At 37.3% G+C, this 18592-nt stretch overlaps 1 protein-coding gene across 1 annotated transcript in view; it reads right to left on the reverse strand.

Annotated features, from left to right (window-relative positions):
• LOC116243935 (neural-cadherin-like) overlaps nucleotides 1–18592 on the reverse strand; it is a 46760-nt gene that overhangs the window by 10771 nt on the left and 17397 nt on the right. Inside the window, exons 7-23 of the mRNA XM_090149301.1 lie at nucleotides 17307–17449; nucleotides 16454–16626; nucleotides 15367–15535; nucleotides 14512–14682; nucleotides 13440–13612; nucleotides 12854–13021; nucleotides 12022–12271; nucleotides 11799–11926; nucleotides 10809–10995; nucleotides 9977–10120; nucleotides 9180–9463; nucleotides 7065–8679; nucleotides 6378–6471; nucleotides 5116–5300; nucleotides 4711–4940; nucleotides 1751–2028; nucleotides 773–987 (exon numbers count right to left, since the gene is read on the reverse strand). Of these exons, the coding sequence (XP_090005427.1) occupies nucleotides 773–987; nucleotides 1751–2028; nucleotides 4711–4940; nucleotides 5116–5300; nucleotides 6378–6471; nucleotides 7065–8679; nucleotides 9180–9463; nucleotides 9977–10120; nucleotides 10809–10995; nucleotides 11799–11926; nucleotides 12022–12271; nucleotides 12854–13021; nucleotides 13440–13612; nucleotides 14512–14682; nucleotides 15367–15535; nucleotides 16454–16626; nucleotides 17307–17449 (4607 nt within the window). The remainder of the gene's footprint in view (nucleotides 1–772; nucleotides 988–1750; nucleotides 2029–4710; nucleotides 4941–5115; nucleotides 5301–6377; nucleotides 6472–7064; nucleotides 8680–9179; nucleotides 9464–9976; nucleotides 10121–10808; nucleotides 10996–11798; nucleotides 11927–12021; nucleotides 12272–12853; nucleotides 13022–13439; nucleotides 13613–14511; nucleotides 14683–15366; nucleotides 15536–16453; nucleotides 16627–17306; nucleotides 17450–18592) is intronic.

An 18592-nucleotide genomic window follows, 5' to 3' on the forward strand; every position in this document is an offset into this window, starting at 1 on the left:
GATTTAATGGTTCAGTATAGAAATAACTATATTCTCTGACCACTGCTATGTAGAAAGAAATATTCATTTAATACAGTATTTTTCTACTTGAGATTGTGCCACTTTTTTGTCAAGAGTCAAACACTAGAGCTAATTCCTGATCAGCAATTTGTAGCTTTATAATGGTCTACAACAATTAGCACATGCAGCTTTTACTCTCCTAACTTCTCCCCAGATTTACAAGTAATTGTAAAATAGAGCAGAGGATATTAATGATTAATGATATTCAACATTACCTTTCAAATAATTAAGAAAGCACCAACTATGCCATGCATCTTGTATATTAATTCACAAACAAGAAGCAGCTTGCTACAGCTTTTAGACTGTGTTAACTTCAGGCAACGAGTTCTACTTGTGTATGAATTTTCTTGTGATAAGAATGGCATGCAACTAGGTCTGCATTGATCGTGTAATGCCTGTCTTCAAAGTACCAAAATTCCCTTATGGCACTACAACTTTTCTAGGGGAATTATTTTTAAATATACAAATCTGTCTGTTTTATTCTCCCCTTGGTTTCCTCTGCAACAGACCAACACTGTAGTTACTGGCTATAAAAAGGCAATACATCCAAAAAGCAAGACCTGTTAGAGAACATTTCAAAATATGTTTCAAAAGGTTTTTCAACACTTTCAGCTAGAAAATAAACTACCTTGTGAGATGGTAAGACTGAACACTGCTAACAGCTCACGCATTCCCAAAAGACAATTTTCTCCACACACAGTTGCTGCATTACCTATTGCAATGAAGTTTTCTGTATTCCCAGGTTCTGGATTTGATAAAGGACCACTGTATAATAGAAGTCCATCTGGAACTGCGGTAATAAAGTCTAGAGAAAGTGAGCTTTCAAAACAAGGCCTGATGGGACGAAACCATGCATAACCATTTCCATGGAAACTGTGCTTAGTCTGCTGGCAGTCTGGTCCATGAAATGAAGCAGGACAAAGACATCTGAAGCAGCACAAACAAAAGATACGTCAAAATTCCCCAATGTTCAACTGTTTCTTTGGTTTTACATGCAATAAACATAGGGCTGAAGTCACACACTGAAGTAATGGTGTTTGCCACCTCAGGTATACAGAGGTGCTCAGCAATTATTAAAATGCCTTAAGAATAAATACATATACATATTTGGCCACCACAAAATCTGCATCCAAGAAGTATTTCTGAGACCACAATGTTGGGAACAGCAAACTATTTTACTTGGTAAGCAAAATGAAACACCAAATATCAGTTGGTCAATTTATTCCAGGGAGCACTCAGCTCGAATAGAACATATCATTTCACCAAAGGAATACTGCTGCATGCAAGTTGATGTGACAGTAAAGACATTTTCCCATGTAGTGTTTTCTGAAGCCCTTACTGCTTGCTGTTTTCACTACATTCTATTCCCCTCTGCCCCATTGCTCCTTAATTCCTATTGAATGAAATGCCCTTAAACGTGAGGGGTTGATAATGCCACCATTTTTTCCCAGGGTTTTTGTTCTTGCAGTATTTCCATCGATATCAGGACTAAAGCAACCATTATTGGGCCACCTGTCAAGATGCTGCTGTCATTAAGTTTACACTCCAGTACACTCGCAGGTTTTCTGTTTCTCCTTCAGCTAGGATTGCACTCATTGTTTTACAAGACCTGTATCTTATTAGCTACACTTGGCACTTTTAAAACAAAAGGAAAAAAGTAAGAAAAGAGGTGCAGTAGAAGTTTCCTCACCTGTAACCATTCAAAGTGTCAATACACATCCCACCGTTGAGACAAGGGCTGTGGGCATAGGAGGAACAAGGCTGATGGACTCGGTTCCTGGCAGCACAGGTGCAGACAGCGCCGATGGTGGTCGTCACAGAGACCAACGACACGCTCCCTGCATCCACCACCGTTGGGATGTTGCTCACAGAGAGGTGGTTTGTACAACCGCTGCCCTCGCTACAGTTTGTGCTCCTACATTCATCCACATCAATCTGTGAGACGCTCACTTGTAAAGCTGACTGGATCTAAGGGAAAACAGAGTTTGACATGTTACCAGTCTTTTCCTTATTCGTGGTTTTATTCACTCCTTCCTTTATGAAAAAAATATAAATTAAGCTATCATAAAATTAATGGAACGCTTTAGTTTCCTGAGTATTAGTAACACCCCTGTCCATAAAGGCAAGCAAAGGGATCTAAGAAACGCCATGATTACTCAGGAAACTTTATAATAGGAGTATTTCCTGAAAACTTAAATCACTGACATGATGGATATTGCACGTGTTAAATCAGTGCTGCATACTACTGATGTTCGTGCTCAGGATCAAAGCTCTGACAGCAGCGATGCTCCACCTTCCCAGCTGTGTGGTCTGCCTCACTCTTCCTGCATTCTGACAGCAACCGTAACTCCTGCTCAGATATTATCTTAAGTTCTCTTAAGTTCTGCATCCATAAGGATGCAGACTGGAAAATGGCAGCCCTGAGTTGCATTCAAAAGGAGTGTTACGGACAGTGACAAGTCTGCAGCAATTAGGATTCAGCCCACTGATTTACACCCTAAGCTTCTGTTTCATCTCAAACTGTCTCGAACAAAATGCAATCAACTCAGCACCTGGGTCATTATGTTTTATTCTACGTTAATCTTTGCTATTTCCTTATTTTTATCACTAATTAAAATTTGCTTTGGATGGCCCAAATAAAGAGGTCTTGTTGTATAGTAAAAGTGTTTCCACAAACAGACATTAACAAATGTGCCCAAAACTTCATAATTTGATTTGTATTTGAAGGAAGATTCAAACACACTGAGTGAGATGCATTTAGTGGCTACACCTGAAAACAACAGGCCTCACTATGGCATAGTTACAAGCAATGGAGATATACAAATGTAATGCTAACAACATGAGATGAGATTCTTCTCTGTACACTGAATACGTATTTTTTTTAAAGGATAAAATGAATGTCAAATATTTTACAAATAGCTGTGAAAAGACCAAAGCAAATACATAAATACTGAAGCTTTTGTTTTGTTTTACTTCGCAGTCATCTGAATTCACAGCCCTAAGAAAACTGACCTTTATAATCATTTGTCAAATATCCTACAATATCATAACGTGTATTGAAATCACATCCCCAAAGGCAAGAAATGTACATTACATTGACACGATGCATCCTGTCAGAGCACTCTGGTGCCTGTTGCTCACATCAATCACCATCAGCAGGGAGTCAATAATGCACTCTTAGACAGCAATGTAGTATCGTTGCAGCAAAGCAGAGTGTATATAAACAATCTCAGCTCCTTTACAGAATTAGAATGGATTATTTTTACTGCTAAATAAAAGCAGTTGTTGTAAAGCTACATCTCAAGAAAGTAATGCAAACTCATTAATTATTTAGCAATTCAATAAATAATCCCAGCACTAATTACTTATTTTCTTTATTTATAGTTAAACGTTACAAAAATCTGCAGAAATTCTTCAGATATGATTGGTTTTCCATGGATTGTTGGTGATTAGTCAATAGAGCTATTAATTAAATACTGAAAGGTTATATATAATTAATACTAACTTAACTTTTTTGCTATAGCACGTGAAGCAATCCCTTGTTACCACTTTGATGAATTCACCTGTCATATATTATGGCACAGAATATCTGAAATCTGTGCAATCTTCCATACTATTGTTGCAGTAATTCTACATGTAAGTAGAAGAAACAGATGTTATGCTTTATGAATATCATCCATATTTCCAACTTGCTCTCCAAGTTGGTTCCTACAGTCCAAACTGTGTAACATCATACAGGATGCAGGCAGGTGGCAAGAAAGATACTGTTTGGTTCCAAGAATCATACAGACCCTTCCGTAATGGCACACATGGAAAGCAGCGTTACTTCTTGAAACTTCCACAAGATGTACCATGTACTAAACCCAACTAGAGCGGGGCAAGATAGATTACATCTGGGTAACTCTGTTAGTGGGCATGCGGAAAGTGGTAAGATTGCACTTTCTGCATCAGAAGGGAAAACATATTTTACAATTATTTCCCTCTTAAAAAAAAAAAAATGAGAGGAGGCATCCCATCATATTTAAGAGTTACCCCTTGATGAGTTAAATAAAAGAATTAGTTGTCTCCATCTATCTTATCTAATTTAACTGACCTTCTAACCTGCATATTCTTTCCAGCATGATTGTTTCTATGGACTGCCATCTCTCTGCATACAGCAGAACTTCAATCTGGGTGACACCAAGCCTCTACAATAAGGTCTAACCACAAGCAGATTTGGTATTTCCATCAGCATCTAGAACATTCAAAAAGCTGTCACTTTCAAGACATTCTCTGTATTATAGTACCACTTTATCTTCTAAGAATTTTTCTGATTGATATCAGAGTATGAAATCATGTCTGATAGATTATACAATGAAATTGACTGGAGCAAACACAGGGAACTGTACCATGCAGGGCCATCTACATGCAACTAAAAGCTGTTGTATCTACTGTGACCAAGTTCACTCACTGTATGCAAGGGATTATGGGGAAGGAAGACAATTTAAATTTAGCACTTGCTTGACAAATGTTTTGTCTCAAGTGAGGTAAAAAACAGGATCTGCAGATCCTGCATATTCTTCCAGGAAAGCTTGTTTGAAGTTTGGAAAACATACCTTGAACGTGTCATTCACCCAAACACTGAGTCCATGGCACAACCCTAGGACGTACCTCATTTTTAAATGCTGCCATCTCAGCATGCAGTTTCTCAGGTCTGTAATAAGCTGAGCCATCGTGAACTGCAAATCTTACATCTGCCTGTTTTCCATCAGTGTTCATCAAACCAAAGACAACGATATCGCTAAACTTAACTGATAACATTTTTGCCAGTAATTCCTTGAACATGTTGTATCTGTTTTTGCCATGTTCACCACTCTGTATGAACTCCTCCGCAGTGATATCTGAGTTGGGAATTCAAAAATAGATAAACATGAAATAGAGGTTAATCTCTCAACTTATTTAGAAGCATACAGAACAGTACATCTGCCCTACAATTGTTTCTAAATCAAAACCATAAAATAAGTCACTCAATATAGACACAGCTGATCTAAACTCTCAGCAGGCACTAAAACAAACCTGAGAGACGCACGGTGGCTGAGTTTTGTATGGCTTCATTTTCCAGCTCTCTGATGTGGATTTGTACTGTAGATATAACATCAGGACAAAGTCCATCTGAAACTCTGATTTTTAAGTTGTATATTCCTTGAGGAGCATTATCCACCATCATCAACGAACCAGTTCTCTGATTTAATCTGAAAGACCTAGACATAAACCTTCAATCAGGAAAACTTAATAATCCAAAACTGAGAGCTTACGTTACTCATTAATTCACAAGGCCTTAAATGTTGTTACGAAGGTTATAGATAAAAACGTAGGGAATCCACAAACAATATTAATGAACAACAGAAAGAGCTTAGCACAGAACAAACGATTTGCAGGGCTTACACAAAGATGTTTCTTTCCCTTCCAAAGCCCTAGCCCTTCCCTGTCCTGAATCAAAGCAAACAGCCTATAGGAGTCGCTGTAACTGTGGAGTTCAACATAGCCATCATGTACATGTCTACATGAAAACAGAAACTGACAAACACACAAAGTCCTTCGAGATTCTCATTCATCCATTCAGAACAGGAAAAAGTCCTATATAACACTTCCAGTTTCAGCAGGTGTCCCTTGATCTGAAGCTTGCACAATTAAACAGTAATGACATCTCTGACATAGTTTTCATGCACCACCTCAAAGGGAAAGTAAGCAGTAACTATGGAAATATTCCATGAACATTACTGTGATGCGTTAACCTCCTAAAATGGAAACCCAATGGCTACTGATAAATAGACTAATTCCAATAAGTTAAAGAGATATGGTTTTCCAATGCAATTGTGAATTGTCATCAACGGAGATCATGGAATTTGCTTCCACTTTTAATGAAATGATTATATTGTGCCCCTTGGAATTTGTGATTTGTATTCCATCAATTCTGATGGTTAGTGGCAGGCAGTAAAAACAGCCAACTTTTAAATTGGGTCTTACAGAATGTGTACGTTTTAAAAAAGTAAAGATTAAAAACAAACATCATGGTGTGAGCCTGCATTCTCCACAGTAAAAAAAAAAAAAAAGAAAGAAAGAAAAAAAATCATTTCATGCATTAAGTTCTTGGTGACTAGTGACCAGGGCTTCATTTGTTTTTGTTTTGTTCTTGTTAAGTACATTCAAAAGTATATTTCTTAATAAACTCAATAATCCCAGTTTTGTGTACATCCTGAACATAAAGAAATACATGGTGAGTAAAGTAATCACGGAAGCATAAGTACTATTGATTGTGACACAAATACAATCCTCACTTGAACAGTTTTCCTTCAGAGAGAAATGTTTTATTGTCCCACTCATCCTGATCTGGTGCAAACACTTCCCCAAGCACTGTTGTTGACCATTTTCCTGTTGAGATAAATTATAATAAATCTGCATTTAATTTTTGCTTTTGGGCGCACTCTATTTATATTTCACAGCTTTCATTACATTATTTTCAGATTCCCGCATAATTTGCTGATGGCTGTGATCCAAAATTCTTAAAACAATGCGTAGCCTGCCACTGATTTCTGTCACTTCTGGAGAGGTAAGTACACTATGGATGTCACAGAAAGGCATGAAGGCCAAACACAACCCAATACAGTGAAAGATACATGAATATAACTCCATATGAAATTCTGAGAAGTTAAAAAATTAAAATTAAAAAAAAATCACAATATCAGGAGCGAAAACCACAAACCATCATTGCTACTCTGCTGTCTCAGACTGAACACAACTGGTACCCAGAAAAAGAGGGAGAGCATCTTGTAGGGGATGCTCTGGAAAGAAGAACGTGACCAAGAACAGGAAATGGACAATAAATCACTAAGCTGTTTCAAATCATGGCCATTCCAGGCTCCTGTTGTTTGTCACAGAAGTGGAAGATCCATTAAAAATAGAAAAACTGTTCCAAAACAGCAAAACTAGCAGCCCAATACAGAACTACTCTAGATAACACTTACCTTTGTTACTGTAAACATAGATATCCTTATGGCCAGATTCATGGCAGTTGTCATTTTCATCACCAATTGTTATTGTTAAGGTGTTTGTGGAGCTCATAACTGGAATCCCACTATCTGTTATAACTATTGGCAGATGAAACACCTTCTGCTTTTCTCTGTCAAAGGACCTCAAAGCAGTTACAGTTGCAGTGTCATCTCTGTTGTCAGTAAGAGAAAAATCCAAAGAATACTGATAATCTGGTGACAATGAAAATGTAAACGGTGGCCCATTTTCCTTGCTGTCTGGATCATATGCATGAAGTAGTTTTGATGAATGGTTCATATGCACTATTTCAGGGCTCAACGTGTTTTCCCAAACTACTGGCATATATGGTGCCTCAAACCTTGGTCCGTTGTCATTAACATCAAGCAAGTTAATTAAAACTGTAACACTTCCAGTTTCAGCAGGTGTCCCTTGATCTGAAGCTTGCACAATTAAACTGTATTTCTGAATGACTTCACGATCTAGTTTATTCGCCACAATCACATGACCATGCTGGTCAATGACAAATTGCCTCATAGGATCCGAATCTGACTTTATAGAATATAGAATGTTCCCATTCAAACCCGAATCCTTGTCTGTAGCTCTCACTGTGGTTACTGTAGTACCTACAGGTATGTTTTCAAAAATAGGGCTTGTCTGAATAAGCTGAGAATGGAAAACTGGACTGTGGTCATTAGAGTCTTCTACTTCAATCAGGCACATAGCAGTACTAGAAAAATCAAGATCTTCCACTTTGATAGTAAGATTAAACTGTCTTTCATGTGCTTTCTCAAAATCCAATTTTTTTTTCAGTCGGATAGTGGCACATTGCCATTCTTTGTCATTCTCGATATAAAACTTCTGATCTGGGTCTCCCCTGATGATGCTGAATGTTAAGTGAGCGTTTTCCCCACCGTCTGCATCTGTAGCAGACACTCGCAGAATTTCTGAGTCAATGGCACTGTTTTCAGGAATTGCCACCTGCCACATCTCTTTCATGAAATTCGGTACGTGATCATTGACATCTGCAATCCAGATGGTGGCAGTGCCAGTTCCTGTCAGCCCTCCCCCATCTCTTGCTTCAACGGTAAGAAAGTAAATCGCAGTCCTTTCTCTGTCTATAACTCCCCCTGCCACACGGATAGTTCCGGTATTGGGATTGATATTAAACATGTCACTACCAAACTCATTTTTTACATTCTCTGTTATCGTGTAAGTCAAAACAGCATTAAGACCTACATTTGGATCATCGCGGTCAACTGCGCTCATTTCCATGACTAATGTATCTGCAGGAGAATTTTCAAAGACACTCCCATTGCAATCATCAGGCATGCATGTGAACGTGGGTGCATTGTCATTTATATCCCACACATTAATAATGACATCAGCAAATCCTGTAAGTCCTTCTCCACCTTCATCAGTAGCCAATACAACGAATCTCCAAAGTGCTCTTTCTTCCCGATCCAGCATCTTGTGTGCATAAATGCTTCCTGTGTTTTCATCTATTGTGAAAATATCAGCAGCACCATGCCCGTGCAATGAGTAACTCAAATCTCCTTCATCCACTTTATTATCAGGATCATTTGCCATAACCTGAAAAAAGTATTGAAAACAGGAATGATAATTATAAAATGACTACATTACATCCTCTTGTACCATCTAACAAAGCCCAGCAAAAGTAGGGCATACTACTAATATGTGCACATTAGATGGCAGTTAAGAGGTAGGACAAAAGAGTAGATAAATGTTTTTCACACTATAATAACAGTGTAGTGCATTACACTACTTCTATTTTTTCATATTTATGGAGGTAATTTAACTATATTACTCTGATAGCTACTTTAAAATGTTAATGACCTGGTTTTTAAGATCACAAGTGATCCATTCTGCTTATCTTTCTTACTATCTCTTTATAATTATTTTTCCATAGAAGTCCATTTCTCTTCTTCAACTGACAAAAGTATTCAGTAAAACTACAGTACATTAATATATATATATGTGCTGCATTATTATTCTTCACATAATTGTACCAGAGCAATCTGTGCTCTTTCACTGAAATATTACAATCTCCGAAAGTGCACAAAGTGCACTACCTGAAGCACAAAGACTGGTAACCCATCCAGTTCTTCAATTATACTTCCATAGTACTCATTGATAGAGAAAACTGGAGACTCATCATTTTTATTCATGACATTGATGATGGTAACTGCATAATCTTCCCATTTCCCATCAGAAGCCAACAAGTGGATCTCATACACTTTTGTTTCTTCATAATCCAGTGGCTGGGCAATAAAAATAGCTCCCGTTTCTGGTTGTACACCAAGCACTCCTCCTGTGTTTCCAGCAGTGATCTGGTAACGTAACTTAGCATTTGTTCCTGTCAATTAACAATAGTGTCAGAAAAAAACACAATTTCTTGAGGTACATTAAAACATGGGATGTTGAAATGAAGCAACAACTCATATTACAACTGATGATTTTTGTATTATAGTTTGGTGATATTTTAAAATCTGCAGCTATGCCAGACTACTTACCCAGAAGTTCAGTTTCAGATATGACAGTGGGTACCAAAAAACCAAAACTTTAGTTTACTAGGACATAAAAATGTACTCATTTGCTAAAAATAAAAAAATAAAAAAGTCTCTAATAAATTTGTACTGGCACAGAAATCATTCCCCATCATCCCACGCTAGTGCATTGCTTCATAAAATAGGACTCGTTTGATTTATAACTCTATTATGAACTAGCATTCACACGTGATCAGTTCACACTCAAAGAAGTTTTCAAATCTAAGACATCTTCCTTCCTAACACCATTAAATATCTCCTGGTGCACTGAAATTAACTCATTAATATTTTATAAGCAGCTATAGGGAATTCCAGTGCTTTACCTTCATCTTCATCATTAGCACTGACTGTAATGACAGTTGAGCCCACATCCTGATCCTCATCCACATTTACTTCATAGACACTCTGAGTGAAGACAGGTTTGTTATCATTCACATCAGTGATAAAAACACGCACATAAGCTGTGTCTAGAAAGACAAGAAACAAGAGATTAAAATACTCAGCTGTGCCACTTCTGTCAGCTACAATTCCTTAAACTGCCTAGCTGCACATTAAATGAAGACTAATATGTAGACAATACAGAAACAAACCCTTAGGGTTGAGGACAATATATATATACACCAATATTACTCAAAAGCACTTGGGTATCAAATGAATCTCACATCCAATTTGCTTAAAGAGATAATACATGAATAATTGATGCCTAATATGGCAATTGTACAGTTTTAAGTCATAGCTTCTTGTCCTTAAGCCACAAAAGTCAAACTAAGTCTTTATTTAGGCACAGTTGTCAATTGAGAATAAGATTTTCTGTCTCAAACTTTCCTCCTTCATAATTAGTCTTGAATGAATACAGTGGTTTAAGAAACTTCATGACCCAAACAAGGTCTGTATCCTATGGATGGGTGCATCTCTGCTACACAGAAAATATTCTTTGAACTCTAACTATGACCCCCTATTCTTCTTTTAGTTTCAGAACAAAAAACTTGATTGACCATCACAGTCATCATTTTAAAAATTCCTTTCAGTTCTGTTGTAGACAAAAAGTTAAAAAAAGAAAAAGGGAAATTAAATGTTAATCTTACATTTCAGAGCTTCTGTTTTCAGATACTAACCCAGGCAAAATCATGCTTGTCACAGACAACTGTTTCTTACCAGAATTTGGCTTCCCATGTTTTCCAGGTCGAGCTGATTCAGAGCCATCAACTGACTCAACTTCTAAAAGATAAGATCCCTTCTTCTCTCTGTCAAACACTGAGGTAGCGTATATTGAGCCTGTCTGCGAGTCCAAGCGAAAACGTGTATAGTCTCCACTGTGGTCACGTAACAGAGAGTAAGTTACCTAAAGGATTAAAAACAAGATTTTAATCTGTACTTTTCTTTCATTGGATAGATCATAACTGAAGAAGTACTTAAAGAGAGGAAGACCAATGGCTGAGAATTTGACTCGATCCAAGAAAATGAAGTAAAAATGCAAGTTTGAGAAATCTCGAGGTTAAAGTCAATTAACCTGAAATAAATTTGTCTTGTCTAATCTGTTAATGAGTTCACTAGCACATCTGCACAGTTCTTGTGCAACAGCATTCAAACTTAGCTAAATATTCCAGGAACTAACATAATAGCCATGTGTGAGCTGAATTTGCTCACTGCTATGGACTGTGTTCTCATTTCTATATTTGTTTTGATGCATTTGACTTCAGCTTTCATTTTTGCTCCCCAGAGAGAAATCAGTTTGCTTCCAAGGATATGCCTACTTTAGATTTCTAAAATCAGTAGTGAGTGTCTCCTATAGTTTACTACTCACAAAAGCATTTAATAACCTTACTTTTTCATTAATTTGTCCAATCACATTTTAGGTCTGTGTAGACCTTTCAAAATCACAGCATCCAATAGCAAGGAGTTTTTCACCTGAACTATGTATTGTATAAAGAAATATTTATTGCTTTCTATCTCATACCTACTAATATATTTGCATTTTTCACGTGGCAGGAAACACATCATTTACTATTTTATTCCATCTCATGTTTCCATAGTAGCCATCCCTCTTCTAGGCTGAGGACTCCTACTCTATTTAGTCATTGTTTAATACTGAAACAATATGACTGTACATTTCATTACATAAAACACAGATCCCTACTTGCTTACCTCACCATTCTGACCAAGGTCAAGGTCAGTGGCAGAGACTTGAACGACAAATGTCCCAATATCAGCTCCCTCTCTTATGGAGGCTTCATAAATAGATGAGGTGAAGAATGGGACGTTGTCGTTGACATCTAAAGCATCAGAAAGAGCACATAAAGAGGAAAGTATAAAACAGAGTAAAAAAAATATGAGTTAAGATTATGTGATCACTGAAGAACTTACACACCTGTTACATTAATATAGATCGTAGTGAATGCTGCTAGAGGAACTGCAGCAACATTCTGTGCTCGAACTCTCAGCAGAAAGTTCTTTGTTGTTTCATAATCCAGTAGCTCAGCTACCAGGATTGAAGCAGAGCCATCATCTCTGTTTGGAGTCAAATAGAAACGGACTGGCATGTTGGTTTCTGGAACAAGTCCCTCTTCTAGGTTGTAAGTCACACGAGGATCACCAAGGGGGGAAGTCGCTTTGATTCTCTGCACAGTTCCAAAAATTTGAATAATCAACAAGTTTGTAAGTACAGTTACATTTCTAAAGGATTCACCAACTCTTCTAGATCCTCAGCTCTCCACTGGAAACAGTAAGACAAGTCTTGCTGGTTATCAAATCCTAACCCTACCTGACACATCTCCAGGCACAAACAGCTGCACCCAAAGGGTACCAGCCACTACAGGTTTGGTTCTTCAGGACGTTATCCTAAAAGCATGTACTTTGGAATTACTTTGTAAACCTGTTCTGATTATCTGCTATGAGAAATCAAATCGAACAAGTCGAAGTAATTGAAGTCCAATCTCCTCAGGTAAGACAGTAGCACTCAAAACAGTGGAATCCATTTACCTATAGTGTTGTCCAAATGGGAAGGAAATTAAATAGCAATTATCCTCACGTAAATAAAAGAAAAATGCTGGTTATTGATAGCATTTTTGAATGAAAAGGAGTGGCAGATGATCAGCCACTGTAATTCACAAAACCATTATAAAAGCTGACTACAGTTAGGTAAACAAGCACATTCAGACACTCTAAAGCCTTATAAACAAACAAGTGTGCCCCAAACTTACCAGAACTGATGCATCTCGTGTAGTATTCTCTGGAATGACGACTTCATAGCTCTCTCTTTCCCACTGTGGAGGCTGGTTTTTTGCACTAGTAACAGTTACCACAAGTTCAACTTTACTGCTCCTATTGCCTCCATCTGTAGCAATAATATCTCGAATTATAGATGACCTCTGAACAGTAAAAAGGGTTCATTACAGAGGGTTTTGATTAGGGCTCAGGTGAGCGTTTTTAGCAAAGTAAATGAATATGTTATGAAGTTAAAGGCATACTTAAGAAAATCTGTGCAAAAGAAAAACACCCACAAACAGAAAGAAAACTTCAGAATATGAAATAGGTACAAGATTGCTAACAAAATCTATTTTCTTTATTCAATACTGTTGGTAAATACTACTGTTTATTGAGATAAACATTAACAAATTTCAGCACACTAAGTTTAAAGCAAGCAGTCTGAGACTTAGGTTTAATTTAAAAATGATATATGGACCCTTTAAAGTGAAGGGATAGCATAGCAGAAAGGAAAAAGAAACGACCTCAGTCCCTCCTATGCATATTGAGGAGGCCAGTTTAAAATGAAAATAAGCACCATACCTGAGATATGGGTTGGTTAACAAATATCCAGCCACTAGTGGGATTAATTTGTAAATAATCTGTTTCCCCATTTGCTATGGAGTATGTGATGACAGCATTAGAGCTGTAGTCATCGTCATGGGCTGTAACACGGAGAAAGCTGGTCCCAACTCTTGTGTCCTCTCTTAGGAAATCTAACGTAAGGAAAAGATTTTTCAGACTAATATTTCAAACTGAACATCAGTTCACTAAAGTACCATGAACATCTTACTACAAAACATGAGGAAACACTAAAGTAAAAATGTATGGAAAATATAACTTAATCTTCCTTGGAACAATGCCCATAAAACCAAACCAAATACTTCCGATTGTTGTTATCAACCCATAGCTATGGATCACATTTTAAATTCATATTATCATATTCATAACTTGGAAATCTTATTTCCCACAATAAATTACTTTTTAAGTGTTTAAAAAAATACTAAACAAAATTTCTTTGGATGAAATGTAAACAAACAGAATTTCAGAAAAGGACCACAATGTCAGAAACTACTTTCTAGGTTTTGTATACTTTAACTGGGAATATCAATCTTTGTTGTTTTTTTTTTTTTTTAATGAATGTGAACCATGCCTCTGGGTGTTTACCCATAAATGAGCAGGATTTTCTGAACAACCAGGAAGGAAAGGTAAAACAACAAATAATGCAGAATGATAAACATCAAATGGGAAAACATATGACCAAAAAAAACCAAAACCCATTAATCAAGAAACAAAAGATTCAGTTACTGATCAGTGCTGCAAACCCACAAGGTCTTACACATCTGTGCAGTGCCACAGACACGCAGTGCACTCAGCAAAGAACAGACAGTGAAACAGCAATTGTTTCAAGGAATTTTCCCATAGCACTCACACAGGCCCATTAGCCAAAGTTGTACTTGTTACACTGCACATCACACAGAATGACAATTCTGCAATTAAGCTAAGTGCATCTCTGGCCACAATCACTGCCAACACTGACAAAATCCCAAAACCTTAGACATCAGGTAAGCTCACAGTCAAGGCACTGAAACGCTATCCAATGACTCTCAATTACATTCATAGCGGGTGTTTTCAAATCTGGGATCATTGTCATTTTGGTCCAAAATGATAACATTTATCTGACATATTCCAATGAGTGGTTCTGCTGCCTGGTCTGTTGCTGTCACAGTGACAGGATATTCCCTCTGTTTTTCTCGATCAAATACCTGAACAGTTGTCAGAACTCCTGAAAACATTAAATACCAGAGTTAGAATACTATGCATCTGAGAATACAATATTCAGGTGTTTATTTGACATCAACAAATAAATTGAGATACAACCCATTAGGTTAAATACAACTACAATGTGAATTTTAGGTTTAAAGCTTCAGTCACAAGACTTAATCTCTTCAATTGCTCATGCAGACACAAACTAAATATATGCTTACAATTTTGGTTCAGAAGAAATGTAAATACCAAACTAGCTTTAAGAGATGAAATTTATAAAAACTATTTATTTTGAAGCACATAAGGGATATAAGACATGTCTCACATGTTCTAGCCTCTGAAAGTTCCACCTGAATTTAGTTTTGCCCTTCTGAGAATTTTAGTCTCTTGTTCTTTTGCAGTTCTATTCAATTGGATATGTCATTGATACGCCATTAACAATATTGCACTAAAAATAGGTATTTCTTTTTAATTTGCTTACAAAACCATACAAGTTATTTTACATAGCAGAACTTCCACATTCCAAGGAAAATATCAGACCTAGCTCAGTATTTGATAATTCCATGAAACGTAGTTTCTTAATAGAGCTTGTATCTTGTCTGCTGTCAAAAAACCCCAAAACAGGCTTTGTGCTGTTCACTGTTTTAGCTAGTTTTCCATCAGTGTTTACATGTGTCAGTATCAGTTCTGCCATTCACTTTACCTGTGTCAGGGTGAATTCTAAATGCTGGTAGGACACCATCTCTGTGCACCAAGCTGTATTTCACCATACCATTGGCTCCTTCATCAGCATCAGTGGCTTCAACTTGCAGTACAGTTGTCCCCGAGGGTTGGTTTTCCAACACAGAAGCATGTTCCCTATAATAATGACACTACAAAATAAATAAATAAAATAAAATAAATCAAGCATATACCTCGTCATTTGGCTTAAAGATATATTAGAGGGAAAATAACATAATAAAAACCACTATTTAGGCACGTTTCTTAATTTACACACTTCACTTTGCTGTTTTGTGGTCACATAAATCAACAACTACCAGTTGGTTAAAATATCAGGACAGAAAGTACAGCTACATGTACTTCCAAATGCAAATATATTTCTATGTTCACAAAAGCCTTATAAAAAAAGAGTGCACACATTTGCCCAAACCACACGGCTGCTCTGGTCAAACAGGACCTTCCAAACAAACTAAGACTGCAAAGAACAGATTAATGATGATCTACAAAATCACTTCCCAAAGTATGCAACATTTTCCACTAACATACTAGCCATCAGCATTAAACTCTAAGTCAGTAGACAACAGAATGTTAATAACAGTGAATGTTCAGAAAACATATTCAAGCATTTACTTTTCACAGTACTTAACCATTTAAGCTAATTCACCATCTTCTTTCGCTTCTTTCATCAATTCCAGACATAAATTGACCAGAAGCCCTAGAGTTGCTCTGGAACATTTTGTCACAAGTCCACTGGATAGATACAGCTAATCCATCCTCACATGTCATACTGAAGCTCCAAAAGGTATTCACTAGACCCTATCTTCTAAAATGCCAGAAACGAGGTGGGGTTCAGGAAAAGAGTGCTTGTGGGCTGCTCAGAGAAGAGAAGAACAAAGCACATAAGGCTCGGGAAAGAGATGTGAGAGATGGAGAAGATCAGGGCATCAAGAAGAGAGAAAGAAGTGGATCACCTCTTGAATTAGTCATATGCTGTGTCACTTGCAGTGACAACAGCCTTAAACACTTACTACCCAGTCTAATGCGTATCACCTAGTCTCATATATTTGTACCTTCTGAAAGATTGGTTTGTTGTTGTTGACATCATCAATTTTCACAATAACCTGAGCAGTACTTGTAAGAGAATGGGGCCCTCCTGAGGCGTTATCATCTGTAGCTGTGACATTAAGTACATACTCTGTCCCCTGCAGCTTTGGAAATGGGCTTGAACGAAGTCTAACTAGCCCTGTAAAGACAACAATAGGTTGCATTTTTTTATTTTTGGTACACTAATGGATTACTGTTTCTCTTCTCATTAGTAAGCAAGACAACACCCATTCTGATTTACCCACTTCAAAACAAACCTCATGGCTGCTATTTCTATGGTTTAATTTCTATGGCGTTTTTACTGCAGTCTGATATTAAATCAGAATTAAGACAGTACAACAACAGAATTGTCTGCAAGTATGCCTACAGAGCTGAAGGAGACACCAGCTACAGCTCAGCTGACTCATTCTCTTTACTGCATCTGTTTCCACCAAAAAATACCCAGAAACACTGTGGCAGACTTCTGTTACCTGTAACCATATTTTCAGGAATCTGAATCTAACATTAACATTGCAAAGTACAGTTTGCAATGAGATCAAAATCTCATGCTAAGCTAACTTTAAAAGATAAGGAGTTGAAACAGCTCTCTCTTTCATATATACTCCATGTCTTCAGTGTATGCTTCAAAAAATACGCATTCAGATTTTGACTACAGTTCATAACATGGGTATAATATAGAGTAGCTCCAAACAAAGGAAACAGAGCAAACAAATCTCAATTTGAAGGGTTGTACCAGCCTATTCAGATGCTGCCTGTTCATACTTTTGTTTGTTGTCTGCTTTCGTTTGCTGTAGCAGTGAAGAGCTAATACACCATTACCTTTCTTAGGGTCAACAACAAAGTTTCCTTTTTGATTCCCAGCAGGAATATCATAGGTCACGCCATCTCCATCAGGGTCAACAGCATTGACTGTAGCTACCAATGTATTTGGGCCTGCATCTTCAGAAACAAAGCTCCTGTAGCTGTTAAACAAAATTATGATCATTTATGCAATTTAGACAGAAAAAAATACACATAGGACTTCTACTAAGTGTATAAAGGGTATTGCAGAGAACTCTAATTTATTACTGTAATTACACTACTAAGTAATATGCTGCTTTGTAACAAAACTAAATGATAGCACTGATGACTTATCCAGCCTTCCATATCTCAGGTCTTTCTGTGGTTACCTCCTGTAGATTTCCATTGTGAACTTCCAGCAGTGTTGACGTTTTCACGCTTAGCTTCACAAGGTTTGGGCTAAACCCAGAACTTACTGATTTATTTTGTTTGTTAAGTTTTACAATTCACAGAATCAAAGCAAATCTTTACTAAATTTAAAAATGCTGTCTGTTATAGCATATTCTGTTTTTGAGACACGTTGTCAAAGTCGCTCCAGTGCAACCTTTGCAGCAGCGAGACAAAGATCAGATCTGGGGGTGTATGCATAGTGTCAGTTTTACAGAAATCTCTCCTCAGGACCAGGCACATCACGGACACTGTAAGCTCTTAAGAGGCATTATCAGCCTAAGCTTAATGCTCTCAGTTGTAGAAAAGCCCTCTGCTTTAGCAAAGTCCCAAATACTTATTATTTTCTCTGACTGGATTGGGCCTAGGCCAGGCTAAGCATACAACAGACCCAGTCTATGGTGGATATCCCAAAGCTCAGTCACAGCAGTGAGTTACAGCTGGCTCTGTCCAACAGCATAAATAAAATACATGGGTATCACTGCACTCAGAAAACTCAAGTCTGCTTATGGGCTCACTCTTCACATTTCATAGCAAATACAGTCCTCGAAACCTTAGCTGTTACATAAAATAAGTTACTCTCACACCTACATATAATTATGCAGAGAACAGCATAAAACTCGAAGGAAAAGGAGACAGATGCACAGAAAACCTCTCACTTGTATTTGCTGTCCCAATAAGGGATTTCACCACAGCATTTTCAGTGACAGCTTTTTATTCTCCCCCAATTTAATATGTGACGAAGTAAAAGAAGTAAATTATTCTGGTTTAGCTCAATCACAACCCTAGCACGCTACCTTAGCTCCTTATCTGGAATGCAAATGAGCAGCAATTCTGATAATTGTGAAAATGAAATGCAGGGACAGAGGGTTCAAGTC

This window comes from Phasianus colchicus, chromosome 13, assembly GCF_987193195.1.
Source record: "Phasianus colchicus chromosome 13, bPhaCol1.hap1.1, whole genome shotgun sequence".
Taxonomy (NCBI): domain Eukaryota; kingdom Metazoa; phylum Chordata; class Aves; order Galliformes; family Phasianidae; genus Phasianus; species Phasianus colchicus.